At 36.9% G+C, this 15,976-nt stretch overlaps 3 protein-coding genes across 4 annotated transcripts; 2 read left to right on the plus strand and 1 right to left on the minus strand.

Moving 5' to 3' along the window:
* Window positions 1-1,061: 1,061 nt before the first annotated feature.
* Y43F4A.3 (Nanos-type domain-containing protein) lies at window positions 1,062-2,237 on the minus strand (the record flags this gene model as incomplete). The annotated part of the gene is made up of 3 exons (NM_001404180.1): window positions 1,062-1,359; window positions 1,454-1,810; window positions 2,175-2,237. The coding sequence occupies 3 exons, from the start codon at window positions 2,235-2,237 to the stop codon at window positions 1,282-1,284; spliced, it is 498 nt and encodes a 165-aa protein (NP_001391166.1). The 3' UTR covers window positions 1,062-1,281.
* Window positions 2,238-6,927: 4,690 nt separating this feature from the next.
* Y43F4A.4 (2-oxoisovalerate dehydrogenase subunit alpha) lies at window positions 6,928-7,361 on the plus strand. Its single transcript, NM_067327.3, has 2 exons — window positions 6,928-7,052; window positions 7,111-7,361. Exons 1-2 carry the CDS (start codon window positions 6,930-6,932, stop codon window positions 7,303-7,305), a joined length of 318 nt encoding a protein of 105 aa, NP_499728.1. The 5' UTR covers window positions 6,928-6,929; the 3' UTR covers window positions 7,306-7,361.
* Window positions 7,362-7,911: 550 nt separating this feature from the next.
* anoh-1 (Anoctamin) lies at window positions 7,912-15,048 on the plus strand (the record flags this gene model as incomplete). 2 transcript variants are annotated; one of them, NM_001268261.3, is made up of 17 exons in its annotated part: window positions 7,912-7,957; window positions 9,285-9,563; window positions 9,623-9,802; window positions 10,372-10,557; window positions 10,601-10,710; window positions 11,469-11,618; window positions 11,668-11,757; window positions 11,821-12,037; window positions 12,424-12,828; window positions 13,314-13,462; window positions 13,514-13,609; window positions 13,659-13,737; window positions 13,784-13,907; window positions 14,391-14,459; window positions 14,507-14,598; window positions 14,647-14,727; window positions 14,780-15,044. In NM_001268261.3, 17 exons carry the CDS (start codon window positions 7,925-7,927, stop codon window positions 14,960-14,962), a joined length of 2,523 nt encoding a protein of 840 aa, NP_001255190.1. In that variant the 3' UTR covers window positions 14,963-15,044. The 2 variants fall into 2 exon arrangements, with proteins under 2 accessions (NP_001255190.1, NP_001255191.1); NM_001268262.2 differs by lacking the exon at window positions 7,912-7,957 and having other exon boundaries at window positions 9,306-9,563; window positions 14,780-15,048.
* Window positions 15,049-15,976: the final 928 nt, after the last annotated feature.

Here is a 15,976-nt window from a genome sequence, read left to right on the forward strand (position 1 = left end):
TTTAAATTTTAGATGATTTTCCTTTGGATCAATTCCTTATTGAATGTAAGTGTCATGTGAGCACTTATTCCAATTAAAGGTGATTGTCCTCCGGGGGTTTAGCTATAAAAAGTTCTTGTTTGAGTTAATTCGTAATGTCTTTTTAAGTCTTCAGATGTTTCGAACGATTCTTCAGTCTTATTTGAGTCATTTTCGGGAATAAACTTTTTGTATAGCAGCGGATGGTATCTGCTCTTATGTCGAAGAAACTTTTTATTTGAGTAGATTCTTTTGTGATTTCGTGTTTGTGTTAGAAGTGTATGTATTGCCAGCAGCAGATAGACGTCAGCTTTAAAACTTGGTCATCAGGATTGTTTAAAGGTGCGTTCGCCATCCCAAAATTTCATGTAATTCTTTCGCCCATGATTCTGAATCTGTTGGGAGTAAAGAATTTTTAGGATGAATTTTGAGGTAGCATGGCACCCGGTGTATTTACAGGCAGATGCTGAACGAAACCCCCTAGCAGAAAACGTCAAGATGGTCAGATGTCACTGCTGCACAAGAAACATGTCACTACTGCACAAGAAATTTTTGAAGAATCTTTTTTAGATTTTATTGTAGTCTCTTTATTATGGCATTTTTCCTATCAGTCTAAGTGTGTACGTGTTAATTAAAACAGTCTTTAGAAGTATTGGAAAAGTTGCTCATATTTGTTTCTTTTTATGAAGCGGCTGTATTGGCTCACTTCTTCAAAAGGCAAGAAACTGTTGTGATTATTATTTTGTTTGAAAAAAGAGCGGATGTGCTACTTTTTTCTTTTCCAAAAGATAATAATTTATTTGTTGTTTATGTTATAATTTCCATAGTGAGGGCATCTTTTAAGTTTCTGGAGGTGATTAACACGGCTCCGAATTGTTTGAGATGCTTCAGGAAATTAAATTAATATTTATGTTTCGTTGCAAGTAGGCTGGTGCCTTACACTCCCTTTTTTAAATTTACAACTGAGAATTGATAAAAATACTTATTGAGTATTTAAACTCATTTTTGAACGAATTGAAGGAATGATAAGGCTACTCGTAAAGGGTTTATTGGGGTGAAAGATAGCGATGGAACAGCCGCCTCTGGCTATCACAGAGACTGTTAAGAACAAAGGGGGTGAGACGAGTATTATGAGATTTTTAGCGGGTGATGAACAAATTTTTGGATAATTGGGTAACGGGGAGACAACAATTAAAATAAATTAAATCAACAATGGGGTACAGTCCTTGTGTGGTGAGATGATGAAATAGAAAGGCGACGGGCTCAATCTATTGTGATTTCCGTACCCTGTACCGCCGGAACAGTGGCGAGCGGTTGGGTTTTGGAACGTTTGGTCTCAACCTGTAAGGAAAGCCCGTGTAAGCTGACGTCTCGTAAAGTCCCGCAATAAACGATTTTTTGTTTCATTTTTCCCGAAAAAATAAAATAAACTAACCTCCGAGTCCTCTGGCTTAGCGTCTGCCTTGACAGCGGTTGGTGAAGCAGTCCTAGCGCGTTTGTTGGAGTTGTTCCCGGCCCCGGTGGCCTTTTCCGGTTTTTTGCCAAATTGAAGCGGGCAGAATACCTCGTTGTGACCACATTTGGCTTGATTCTCCGAGTGCTCGTGGCAGTGGGCGCACGAGACTTTCGGCTCCGTGCAGGTCAAGTGGTGACCTGCGTCAGATTGAATCAGCGGTTGGATGCACTTGGTACAGTATCCATTGGAGCGGGCACGATTCTTCCGATGGATGTAGAATGACGTTGTTCTGCAGTCGATGGATCTGTGTGAGGTTCTGCGGCAAAAGATGCAATACTGGAAAAGGACGTGGATGAGATAATCTTCTTGTGATGATGAAATTAATATACTAATAAGTTACTTACTGAGCCTGAGTAGGCTTTTGCCGGCAAAGGTAAGGGCTTTTTCAGTAGTATTTAAAAGTTATTAATTTTTAGGTAACGAGTGAAATTGTTAATTTCAAATCTCTTTTGGCAGGTCTGTGCCAGCCAGCACAGATCGAGAACCAATTTACTTGTTGTTTGAATTCATCCCCTGTGCTCCGGGGTTGCCGGGCTATTGGAGATAAATTCGTGGTTGAGAGATTAGGGTAACTGTCTCTCAGTGTGAGATAACCTTTTCTAATTGAATGATAATAATATTTTCAACGAAAAAATCTTACAAGTGGGAGCTGAGCGGTTGTTGGAAGAGGATGGAGTCCTGTATTGCTTTGTGAGCTTCTCATTCTCGGTGGGATCCGGCTGTTTACTGTAATTGACGATGACTATTCAAGAGATCAATTGAAGAAACAAAAAATATTACGAAAAGTTTCGAAAAAACAGAGGAGAAAACACAAAAAATGAGCGAAAATGAATCAAAAATCCGTAGGAATCCCAAAATTCGTGTGAATTTCGGTGGGACCTCAGACTAATGTTCACTCTGCGTACTTCTGCGTCAATTCATGTAGATTCCATCAGCCACGCGTATTTAAATTCCGGAATCTACACGGTTGGTCACTTCCTGAGCTCAGTGAACCTGTAGCAGCGCCTGAAAAATAAAAAAAGGGAATATGATAGATTCGTCATTAAGTACAAAACGCATCTGAGCTGTTTTCCTAATAATGATCAAAATCTGAATTACTTGTGCTGCCATTTTGGATATGTAAAGCTTAGCGGATGTTTTTCTTGTGAATTCACTGACCTTTCTACGTAATCGTCTTTTGTAACTTGACTGGTGATTTAGCTGATAAGTTTTCGAATTAAATGATGATGTCATAGCTCAAAGTGATCGATTGTTGGGTAGCGGATGTTTGAACCCCGAAATTCCAGTAGCATTTTGCAGATCCAAATGACGCGTAGCCGAATAAGGAGGGATGAAAGGTGATTCGTCAGCCAATAACTACTGCTATTGCAGGTTTGAGTGCTGGTCAAATCGAAAGACGTCGGCTTTGAAACTTGATCATCAGGATCGTTTAAAGGTGCGTTCGCCATCTCTACAATTTCATGTAATTCTCTCGCCCATGATTTAGAATCTATTGGGAGTAGAGAATTTTTAGGATGAATTTTGAGATAGCATGGCACCCGGTGTATTTACAGGCAGATGCTGAACGAAACCCCCTAGAAAAAAACGTCAAGATGTTCAGATTCAAAGTCGTGTCGAAGAGAGAGAGAGGAGTTCCGATGATCAACGAAGGGGGTGATCTGCTTCATGTTCTGGGTATCCCGATCGATATGTGTGTCATTTCTTTATTTGGAATCTATTTTTCGATGCGTTTCTCTCGCCCGCCAAGTAAATCTTTGGCTGGGGGTAGAGGAAAATCGTGCGGTCGAAAAATTGGCCAAGAAATGTACCTTAATCGCGGGGAGATCCGAATCGAAGCCGATTGAAGACCAGCGGATGACGGAGAGTGTGCAGCGGCTGGTCAGTGTCCCGATCGTTGTCATGAGCCAAGAGCCAAAAGCGGATGAAGGAGAAGATCACGAAATTGGCCAGCGTCCCGTCTTCCCGGTGGGCCAACAGCGGGCAGCGGTTCTCCGAAGAGAAGAAGTCCCGAAGTTGGCCAGCAAGTGACCCGTCGTCGTCCTGAGCCAAGAAGCAGCAGCAGCCGAAGGAGAATCTCTCGAAGGAGAATATCTCGAACTTGGCTAGCGTCCTGTCGTCGTCATGAGCCAAGAAGCAGCAGCAGCCGAAGGAGAATCTCTCGAAGGAGAATATCTCGAACTTGGCTAGCGTCCTGTCGTCGTCATGAGCCAAGAAGCAGCAGCAGCCGAAGGAGAATCTCTCGAAGGCGAATATCTCGAACTTGGCTAGCGTCCTGTCGTCGTCATGAGCCAAGATCTCCTCTCCTCCGGGGGATCCAGATTATGCAGTAACGTGAAGCGGACGCTAATAAATTAGAGGTCCTGGCAAATCACGTGAGTTCGTTCAGGTCCTACTTATTCCTGCTCTAGTTCTGGGCACACAGCTCTCTCTTTCCCAACGGCTCGATTCCACTCCAGAGTCACTAGGAGCTCTGGTGTGGTTCGGTCGATGCACCATGTTGACCGCCCAGTGTAAGCGGGTTGGGGAGCCGCAACTGGGGTCAAGCCGGAAGAAGAGTCTAAGAGAGAACTGGCGTTTGCAGAGTGCCGAGCGAAGAGGAGGATAAGCGGTGTGAACGAGTAACACATGTTATTTCCATGAAACCCCATTTATTAGCTAAGGAATGATAGAAAGGGAAGTGTTTAAATAGAAAGGAATTAAATTAAAAGAAGGAACGTGCCGCTGGTGCGGCGACGAGACGAGTGAAGGGAGTTGAGGTAAAACTAATTTAGGCCAGCGAATTAGGACGAGCAAGGAGGGCGCGCGCGGTGAGACCCGCGGCGCACACTCGCTGCGAGACCATTGAGCTTGGCGGGAGATTCAAATGAGGGCGCGCATTAGATTGGAGAAAGGGGGAGATAGAGCGACTGGAAAGGAGCGGTTTATAGGTTTTCTGGTACGGCGAACACGATAGGAGTATTCGCGAGTGTCTCAGAGTACCAGATAATTGGGAGATGGGATCATCTCACAACAGAAGTCCCCTTAGGCGGATCCTCCTCAGATAAGCAATTAGATGATAGGCAGATAGCAGATCTACCTTGATTTCTTTTGAAACAGTGGGCATTTATGTTATCAACTATGATCTTTAATTTAACAATAGTGACAATTTTTTTGACCACCAGAAGTGCCCTAACTCGGTGTCAATTTTTTCATGCTATTTTCCGATCTCGCTTCTTTTAAGCTTTGATTTTAAGTTTGTGTGCACCAAAAAATAGATTGGCATACGAAAAAATAGCTTGGCATACGAAAAAATAGATTGGCATACGAAAAATAGATTGACAGACGAAAAATAGATTGACAGACGAAAAATAGATTGACAGACAAAAAATAGAGTGACAGACGAAAAATAGATTGGCAGACGAAAAATAGATTGACAGACAAAAAATAGATTGACAGACGAAAAATAGATTGTTACAAGAAAAATAGATTCTTACACGAAAAATAGATTGTTACACGAAAAATAGATTGTTACACGAAAAATAGATTGTTACACGAAAAATAGATTGTTACACGAAAAATAGATTGTTACACGAAAAATAGATTGGTACACGAAAAATAGATTGTTACACGAAAAATAGATTGTTACACGAAAAATAGATTGGTACACGAAAAATAGATTGTTACACGAAAAATAGATTGTTACACGAAAAATAGATTGTTACACGAAAAATAGATTGTTACACGAAAAATAGATTGTTACACGAAAAATAGATTGGTACACGAAAAATAGATTGTTACACGAAAAATAGATTGTTACACGAAAAATAGATTGTTACACGAAAAATAGATTGTTACACGAAAAATAGATTGTTACACGAAAAATAGATTGTTACACGAAAAATAGATTGGTACACGAAAAATAGATTGTTACACGAAAAATAGATTGGTACACGAAAAATAGATTGTTACACGAAAAATAGATTGGTACACGAAAAATAGATTGTTACACGAAAAATAGATTGGTACACGAAAAATAGATTGTTACACGAAAAATAGATTGTTACACGAAAAATAGATTGGTACACGAAAAATAGATTGTTACACGAAAAATAGATTGTTACACGAAAAATAGATTGTTACACGAAAAATAGATTGTTACACGAAAAATAGATTGTTACACGAAAAATAGATTGTTACACGAAAAATAGATTGTTACACGAAAAATAGATTGTTACACGAAAAATAGATTGTTACACGAAAAATAGATTGTTACACGAAAAATAGATTGTTACACGAAAAATAGATTGGTACACGAAAAATAGATTGTTACACGAAAAATAGATTGTTACACGAAAAATAGATTGTTACACGAAAAATAGATTGTTACACGAAAAATAGATTGGTACACGAAAAATAGATTGTTACACGAAAAATAGATTGTTACACGAAAAATAGATTGTTACACGAAAAATAGATTGTTACACGAAAAATAGATTGTTACACGAAAAATAGATTGTTACACGAAAAATAGATTGTTACACGAAAAATAGATTGTTACACGAAAAATAGATTGTTACACGAAAAATAGATTGTTACACGAAAAATAGATTGTTACACGAAAAATAGATTGTTACACGAAAAATAGATTGTTACACGAAAAATAGATTGGTACACGAAAAATAGATTGTTACACGAAAAATAGATTGGTACACGAAAAATAGATTGTTACACGAAAAATAGATTGGTACACGAAAAATAGATTGTTACACGAAAAATAGATTGGTACACGAAAAATAGATTGTTACACGAAAAATAGATTGTTACACGAAAAATAGATTGGTACACGAAAAATAGATTGTTACACGAAAAATAGATTGTTACACGAAAAATAGATTGTTACACGAAAAATAGATTGTTACACGAAAAATAGATTGGTACACGAAAAATAGATTGTTACACGAAAAATAGATTGTTACACGAAAAATAGATTGGTACACGAAAAATAGATTGTTACACGAAAAATAGATTGGTACACGAAAAATAGATTGTTACACGAAAAATAGATTGGTACACGAAAAATAGATTGGTACACGAAAACCTGCCTCTGCTGCTGTCAAACTGAATTTGCGATTCGGGCTCAAATTGGAGCTCCCGGAGCAAATTGGTGCTCCACCAGCCACCACACAGCCACCGCCTGACATCACTTTTAACCCGTTTTGACTCGTTGACTTGACTTGAAGCTGCTGCTGGCTTGGAATTGTGTGGAGTTTCAAATTGGAATTAATTTTTTGGGATGAAAAAATTCGCAAAAAATTTTCCCGTGGTGGAGAGTTGAACTCATCCCCGTTTTAATTTTCCACGTTTTATTTGATTTTTTGTATGAAAAGTTCAAATTTTAATTCTTTCTTCCCTTCAGATGCACAGAGCACTTCTCAACGCCTCCAGACGGGTGGCAACCGTCAGAAGCACGGTTTCTACCGTTGAAGGAGACGCTTTCCGGCTCAGCGACTACAGCTCCAAGTATTTGGGTCATAGAATAGTAATTTATTTTATTTTCTATTTTTTTCCATTTAAAATACTAAATTTCGTTTTTTCAGGCTGCTTTCACTGAAAAACTAGAAATCGTGAATGCCGACGACACGCCAGCCCTCCCAATCTACAGAGTCACCAACGCCGTCGGTGACGTCATCGACAAGTCTCAGGACCCGAATTTCGACGAGCAATCTTTGCTGAAAATGTACAAAACGATGACACAGCTGAATATTATGGATCGGATCCTGTACGACTCGTAGCGTCAGGGACGCATCTCGTTTTATATAAAGTTCTACTATATAAAGAAATGCTTCAAAATTTCCCAAAATCTCAACAATCTCTAAAAAGTCTCCAAAGATTCGAAGGACTTGGCAAATTGGAAGATACTTTCAAACAAAAATTTAAAACCTTTTTAAAAGCTTCTAAAAACTTCAAAATGCGTTTTTTTTTGTTGCTAACCCCGTTTAGAGCACGCGACTGGTACGTATAAAAATATTATTTTCCGTCCTGAAAATGGTTTTTTTGAAAGTGTCGAGATTGCTGCGGGAGCATATCCAAACTATAAAATGTTTTAACTTTTTTTCTGGATATGAGAAGTCTCCAAAAAATTTGAATCCTGGTTCTTCATGTGGCATGTCTCAAGGTTTATTACATTTGGCTAAAAACAAACTGGTATTACCTTTTTCATAATCCTACCTCCAGCACGTACTCCCCGTTACTATGACAATGGCTATCACAACATGGGCCTTCAAGCCTAATCCCGGTGTCTCTGCGTCTCTCGTATTTTTTGTATATTTTTTTTCTAATACTTATTTCTGGAGAAAGGAAAAAGAAAGAACTCGATTTTTCATTTGATACTAGATTTATATAAAGTGAAGAATGCGCGAAGAAGAAACCGTCAAGCAATATGATGTAAGTTTTTCAAATATCAGAGCTCTTTCTGTCCGGTCAAGCAGAAGGTGATAATTAGTGGTGATAAGGTTTTTGTGGTAGCTAGGTAACGGGAAGGGAGGCTGAAAAAACGTGTTATTTCCTGATTTTTTGGTGCTGGTTTAAATAGAATTATAGAGCATTGTTATTTTTTTCAGATTTTATTCGAGATCCGTAGAATGTTTTTTTTTTCAAAAACTTCAACCTTCAAATTTGTGCTCAAATATTTTCACACTTTCAGATTTTTCAAATCCAAAAATCAACTATAAATAATTTATGAAAACTCTATGGCTTCATTTTCTGACGTGATTTCTAGAATTTTTATGTTAACATTTTGAGAGGCATTGGAATATATATTATATAATCTAATCAATTACTATGCGACAGCAAAAGTTATTTTTCGTATTTTAAAGTTTTACATTGGTTTTTGATTGTTAATATCTTTCTTTCTGTAAGAAATTGGGAAAAAAAAATCTGTTTTGAAATTTCTTTCAACTGTGTCCATGTCTTCAGGTGTGCCTGCCTGCCTACCAATTTTTTCGTTTGTTTTCGCAGTCTATTTCATTGAAAATTAGACTATTTAATTGGAGAAAGTTAGGCCACCAAATTGGGAAAATTTAGTCCATGAATTTAGAGCAAGATTACCGTCGAATCGGGAAATGTTAGGCCACTAAGGTAGAACGAATTAGGCCACCAATTTAAAGATAATTAGGCTAGCAAACCTGGGAAAGTTTAGGTCAACAAATTGGGGAAAATTAAACCACCAGAGAAAGTTAGGCCATTAGATTAGGAATATGCTAAGTTTTCAAAATGACATAATTTTGGCCACCAATTTAAAGAAAGCTAGACCACCAATCCCCGCAAAACTTACGCCATGAGGTTTTAGAAAGTTAGGCCGCTAATTTATTAAAGAAGTAGGTCATCAATTTCTGCAAAATTAAATCAAGCGTTAGTTAGGCCACCAATTTAGAAACAACTATGCCACAAATTTCCGAAAAAGTTAGGTCATGCGTTTTTAGAAAGTTAGGCCGCTAATTTATTAAAGAATTAGGTCACCACTTTCTGCAAAATTAAACCAAGCGTTAGTTAGGCCACCAATTTACAGAAAGCTAGGCCACCAATCCCCGCAAAAATTGGGCCATGCGGTTATAGAAAGTTAAGTAGCCAAATTGGAAAGAGTAGGTCATAAATTTCTGCAAAATTTAACCAAGCGTTAATTAGGCCACCAATTTTCAAAAAAGTTAGGCCACCGGGAGTTCCGATCGTAGACGTCCTCTAATTGAAATTTTAAAACCCCTATTTCTTAAAGGTGCCACTCCGCGAGTATCGTATGCTCGCCGCGACAACTGAAGTCGACTATCCATATTTTCCATTCCGAATCTCCATCGATTTTGTGCTGGTTCATAATGCAGCCGAATCTCGCTCAAAAGGAAAATATCGTGAATTTTTCGAAAAAGCTGTTCAAAAAGAAGGACTTATCATTCGACACCAACAATCCGGGCAGACTCATTTCACATTGATCTCCACACCTTTTCACAGATTGACAAGAGAGGCTGAAATGTCACAAATGTGTTTTCCACTGAAAGATGTAAGTTGTTGAGGGGGAAGTTTGGTGATAGTACAATTAATTTTTTTTGTTCATTTTAGTGTCAAGTCAAACCGGGACTCCCGTCATGTTGTATTCCACTATCTCAAATATTTGTAACTGATGACACAGTTCGATTCATCAATGCTCCATTTCAAAGGAAACATGGTTCACTGTTTCTGAATTATCACGATGAGAAATCATTTTTCACTTCTTCTCAAAGAGGTTATTTGACGTATCAGGTGAGTTCATAAAAATCTAGTAGATATAGTGTTCAAATTACTTTAAATTACTCGGGAAGTTGTTAAACCCCATTCTTATAGTTTCTTAGAAATTACCATAGTAACAAATTTCAGAAAAAAAATTTAATTCAATTTCTTTAAGAAACATATTTATTGACTATCAAAGGTGACAATAAGTGGCAATTACTGAGTTTTTGCCACTTTTTGAGAAAACTTTAGCACTTTCACATGTTCGAATTTCTGCAGTGTTTGAATATCAATGTTTAAAACATAGGCAGATAATAAAACTTGAAGTCAATTTTTTTTCTGATCGAAGACTTCCAAAATTGTGATAAAAACTGAGAATTTTCAAAATTTTCAAAAATTCAAAAAGTTTGAAAGAAATTATTTGAATTTTTTACTAATATCATTGTCTAATCTAATATCAGGTCATTGTGGAACCATAGACATTTTTTCAAGAAATTTTTCCACTTGCCGTACTCCAACTTTAAGTATTAATTTTGTATGCGAGCCACCTATCTGTCTTTTATCATAGTGATATTCATACATCCCTACTGAAAATCCTTCAGATCCTAACAAAAATCGACATTAGCAAAGATCTGAAAGGTGAAAGACTTGGAGAATCACAAGATGAGCCAACGGATCCATCAACTTCTTCAATTACTTCTGATGAACAATTGAGAAGAAAAGGACTCTCGTGGCTTTTGATGAGTGATGTTTATGAAGAAGCTTTTGTGCTACATGCTCCGAGTAAAGTAAGTTTATATTGGTTTTTCTGAAAACTTTTTTTTAACTTAGGAAGAACCGTACTTCAAAGCAATGCAAAACGGTAGTGTGAAGGCTTACAATGAGTTTATTTCTGAAATTGAGTTGGATCCAAGACGAAGTTTGAGCTTGAATTGGGAACGGTAGGTTTTTGAATACTGAAAATTAAAAAGTTTTGCTCGATACAAATACAATACCTTCCGGGATCATTTTCCAGTTTTCGGAACTTTGTTTCAATTTGTATTGATTATGTAATACCATTATTCGAGCACAAAATTCACCAAGAATTCCAGGTTTTTTCTTCAGAATATCAAAAAAAAAAATGAATTCTGTGCCAAAAATCCAAAAATCCAAAAAGCCAAAAATCCAAAAAATCCAAATCAAAAAGCCAAAATCGACCCGATACTGTATCATGGAGATTTTTAAAAATAAAATTTTTTCATAAAATTAAACAAAAATTTTCATAAAATTAAACAAAAATTTTCATAAAATTAAACAAAAAATAAAAATCTGTGCCCAAAAATTTTCAAATAAGACTTCGTCCAAATTTTTATCTCCACTGTTTCTCCTGGTTTTCTCCTTTTATCTCCATCTCCACTGTGAAAAAAGGTAGAACAGCTGACATCTCGCGAGTTCATTTTACTGATTTCTAGTATGCCATGGACCAGGAAGGTGTCGGCCGCTCCAACTTATTTGGCGAATTTGGTAATTGTCAACAGAAAAAATGTTTATAAATTTATAATATGATTGAAGAATTTTTGGCACATAATTTTTTATTGAATTGTGTTTTATTTTGTTAGTGAAAAATTTTGATCAATATTTTAGCTGTTGAAATTTTTTTTGGAATACTGGAAAATTCTGTACAAAATTATTTTATGTTATATTAAAAATAATATTTCAGCTGGTACAAATTCCAACCTCTCAACAAAATTCGTGACTACTTTGGTGAACAAATCGCGTATTATTTTGCATGGCAAGGTACATTCCTCACTTTACTTTGGCCTGCCGTCATATTTGGATTAGTGGTTTTTATTTACGGGTTTATTGATAGGTAAGATATTGATTGTGCTCCTGTGTTGGAAAAAATTTATAAATTTCAGCATAAGCAGTGCTCCTCTTGACTGGAATCATTGTAAGGTTGTGAATTTTATCGGACAGACTGAAAATGTTGCTTGCGGGATGAGGAATGGGTATGCAACTATTGATTTTTGGAATATTGATTTTTGAAACATGGTGCATATAATCAATTTCAGAGTTACACTCTTCTTTTCAATGGTTACCCAGTGGTTTATGAGCTCTTTCGACACGAAAATGAATGCATTCTTCGCAGTATTTATGTCAATTTGGGGAAGTGTTTTTGTGCAAATCTGGAAGCGAAATAATTCAGTTCTATCATATCAGTGGAATTCGGATGATTTCCATGCAATTGAACCAGATCGTCCGGAGTTTAGAGGTTCTAAAGTTAAAGAGGTTAGTTGAATATGGCGGCATTTTTCACGGGATTCTGGCCTTCCTCATTGAATTTTTCGCGCTCCATTGACATTCGCCTTCTGAACAACGCGTGGGAAAGTCGTGTAATCCACACGGACGAATACATTTAGTCTTACAACGAGCCGCGACGCGACACGCAACGCGCCGTAAATCTACCAAAGATATGGCCGAGCCAAAATGGCCTAGTTTGGCAAACTCTTACATTTCAAAATATTAGGGCAGCCAGAACCGCGTGATTTTTTAATTGAATTTCAGTAAACCGAAATATAATCTGTCAAAGTGTAAAAATGGAAATAATACTCATTCTGTATTAATAACATTAATACTTATCCTGTTATTTAATATATATGTACATTGAATTTCAGGATCCTATAACAGGAGAAGACATCTGGATATCTCCGGCACTTGCCCGTTACATAAAAATGCTTGCATCATTTGTCTTCGTCTCCTTCTCCATGCTAGTTGTCGTGATATCTCTAATGCTCGTCACCTTACTCAAAATCTGGATGGTATACAACTTTCAATGCACCAAAGAATATACGTTTCATTGTTGGTTGTCTGCTGCATTTCTACCTTCAATCCTTAACACGTTATCCGCAATGGGTCTTGGCGCAATCTACAGTAACCTGGTTTCAAGGCTGAATTCATGGGAGAATCATAGAACTGAATCCGAGCATAACAATAGTTTGATTGTGAAGATTTTCGCTTTTCAAATGGTCAATACATACACCTCGTTGTTCTACGTGGCATTTATTAGACCTGAGAGTCATGTGAGTTTTATTGCAAACGGCACTTCAAAATGAATTATACTATTTCCTCTATTAGTCTTGCGTGCTGCAAGACTATTTTTCGAAGTTTCCATAATTTTGGAAAAGTGGCCAATGTTCTATAGAAAACTAAACTTGGCACCGTTTAAACCAGGGGTGTGTGGCAAATCTCAAAATTTGCCGAGGTCGGCAAATTCGGCAAATCAATTTTTCCAATATTTGTCGAGCCCGGCAAATTCGGCAAATTCGGCAAATTTGCCGAGCTCGGCAAAAGGCAAATTCGGCAAATTTGCCGCACACCCCTGGTTTAAACCATGAAAACTTTAATAATAACAAGCCTGGCCCAAACTTAGGTTAGCCTATGGCAAAATTTAGTTTGGGCCACGCATAGCAAATCTTAAAGTTACGTAAGATAAGTCAGGGCCAAACTTGGGTTTAACTTGGACCGCAAGCAAGCCAAGATTATGTTGTATTCACCTTTTTTACAGGGTCTCCAGCCAAACGGGCTCTTTGGGCTTGGAACCGAATTTAAGGATACTTGTCTTGATGATACTTGTAGTTCATTGCTAGCTCTTCAGTTACTAACTCACACATTGATAAAACCGTTTCCCAAATTTTTCAAGGATGTTGTCTTGCCGTGAGTCCCTTTAAATAAAAAATTGATCATTTGAAAACGGAAAAATTTCAGATACTTCGTTAAACTCTTCCGCCTTCGAATGTACACCAGCCGAACTGAAGCAAGAGTTGAAATTGAAGATGATGATCAGGCTAATGTTTTAGTGAGGTGAGTAAAAGAAATCGAGTTGAAAATCAATTAACAGTAGTTTTTTAAGAGAATGGCTCAAGCCAAGTGCCGGTGACTTTGTGCTATGGGAGATGAATGAAAAGATTATATTGTTTGGTACAACTATGGTAATATCCGGTGTGGGAAAACTAAGAAATATGGAAAATGTTTCAGATGTTTGCATCGTTATTTCCGTTAGCACCACTTCTAGCTTTGATTATCGGATTTGTTGATATGAGAATTGACGCACATCGTTTGATATGGTTTAACAGAAAACCCATTCCAATTATTACAAATGGTAAGATATATGGTATCTCACTAGAAGTAATAACTAAATTAGTTCGCGATCAGGAGCATCGATTTTTGAAAAAGCGAAAATCCAATAGAAAAAACAGAAAATGACAAATATTGATTTTTCGATTTTTTTTTCAACGAAATCGCTTTGTATACAGCAGGCTGTTTTAAGATGATTTTTTTTTACATTTTTGAAAGACAAGGCCTAAGCCTAAACGTCTCTCCGTAAAAATTCGCGTTGGTCGGCCAACAGGAACCCCCTCAAAAATCAAAAAAACCGGAAAATCCTAAGCCTAAATAGCCTAACCTAAGCCTAAGTTTAAGCCTAAGCCTAAGCCTAAGCTTAAGCCTAAGCCTGGGCCTAAGCCAAAGACTAAGCCTAAGTCTAAGCCTTAGCCTAAGCCCAAGCCTAAGATTAAGCCTAAGCCTAAACCTAAGCCTAAGCCTATTCCTACCTCATTGCTGGCCCCAATCACAGCACTTCCAGGCATTGGAATTTGGCTTCCAATTCTCACTTTTCTCCAATATTGTGCAGTATTCACAAATGCTTTTATTGGTAAGTTACCGTAGTTCAAAATTCCAAAAACTTATGATTAACATCAGTTGCCTTCACTTCTGGATTCTGCTCTACATTTTTGGCCGATGGAGCTTATTGCACTGTTCAAAATCGACTTATCATTGTTATCGTTTTCCAGGTAAAAATCCATATTTCTCTTCCAAAACTTGTAGTAAAATAATTTCAGAATCTCGTATTTGGTCTCAAGTATCTATTATCCAGTGTTATTCCATCAATTCCTGCTTCAATAAAATTGGCGTTAAGGAAGGTATAATTCATTACATATTAATGGTAGATTACTCAAAAATTAATATTTCTAGAAACGCTACGTGGTTGCTCATATCGTTGAAAAAGGAGATGTTCCACACAGAACTCGAATAAAAAAACGAACGAGAATTGCAAAACTTGCATGGATCGCTTCAAATCAGAAAATGATAAAGAGTAATAGAAAGAAGGAGAAGTCGAATAAGAAACAGTTATTGGCTGAAGTTGAAGAAATTTGATTTTTGTTTGTTTTTTTTTTGGATTCAAAATCTGTTCATTTCTGTTTCTACATTGTTTTCTGTATCATAAACTACGGTGTTCTAAACAATTTTCAAATGATTTTAAAAGTTCCAAATTTTCGGCAATTTTTTTGCCGACGAATTCGGCAAATCGGCAAAATGCCGGTTTGCCGATTTGCCGGAAATTTTCAATTCCGGCAATATGCCGGTTCGCTCAAATAATTTGTTCACTTGTTTAAAGTTTCAAACTAATTTTGTTATTCTTAACAATTTTGAAAACGAAAAAGAATCGTAAAATAATCGTGATTCTCCTTTTTTCTCAAATTCCCTCCAAAACCAGAAGCCCCGCAGACATTTGAACCAATCAGCGTCTTCAATCTTTGCACACTCTATCTGATTGGTTCAAGAGAAGGCCGAGAAAATCGCTGATTGGTCTTGCAGTTCTCGTGTTGGAGGGAATTCAAATATGAGATTAAAGCGCGCAATCCGTTTGTCTATAGTTCATTTTAGTCTGTGAAGTCTGGAATCTGGAGAGATAGTGAGTCGGGGTCACTGTAGGAGTACTGTAGGATTACTGTAGTTTCTTTGAAAAAAAAATTTCAGAAAATTTTTGAAAATTTTGCAAAATGTATTCTTTTGGAAAAAGTTAGTTCTCTTAATATACGATTACCATTAGCTAGGATAAATCTTTGTACAGTTAACTCTCTTATTTGTACTGTATATTCTGTTTACACTGCCCCCTGTAGAGACGCAGAGATGGAAAGTGGTGATATGTATTGGGAAATGGAGAGTTGGAGTTTTCCTTTGCAGTTTTCTTATTGGAATTGTATTGAAATCTGAATAATACAGGTTATATTTGAATAAACATAAACGTTTATTTTATTTGAATTAATCTAATTTATTTTTGTAAATTTCAGTTTTACTGTCGCAGAATATATTATTCTAGTTCATTTTATTATAATAACTAAAATTATTAACGAATTCAAATTCTCGTTGTTTGAATGAAGAAGTTCT

Source organism: Caenorhabditis elegans, chromosome III (assembly GCF_000002985.6).
Source record: "Caenorhabditis elegans chromosome III".
NCBI classification, from domain to species: domain Eukaryota; kingdom Metazoa; phylum Nematoda; class Chromadorea; order Rhabditida; family Rhabditidae; genus Caenorhabditis; species Caenorhabditis elegans.

What these genes read in the sequence shown, in the direction of transcription:
- Y43F4A.4 (NM_067327.3), top strand. Translation starts at nt 6,930, where the DNA reads ATGCACAGAGCACTTCTCAACGCCTCCAGACGGGTGGCAACCGTCAGA. An exon ending in AGTATTTGGGTCATAGAATA is followed by an intron (nt 7,053 to 7,110) that starts GTAATTTATTTT and finishes TCGTTTTTTCAG; the next exon opens with GCTGCTTTCACTGAAAAACT.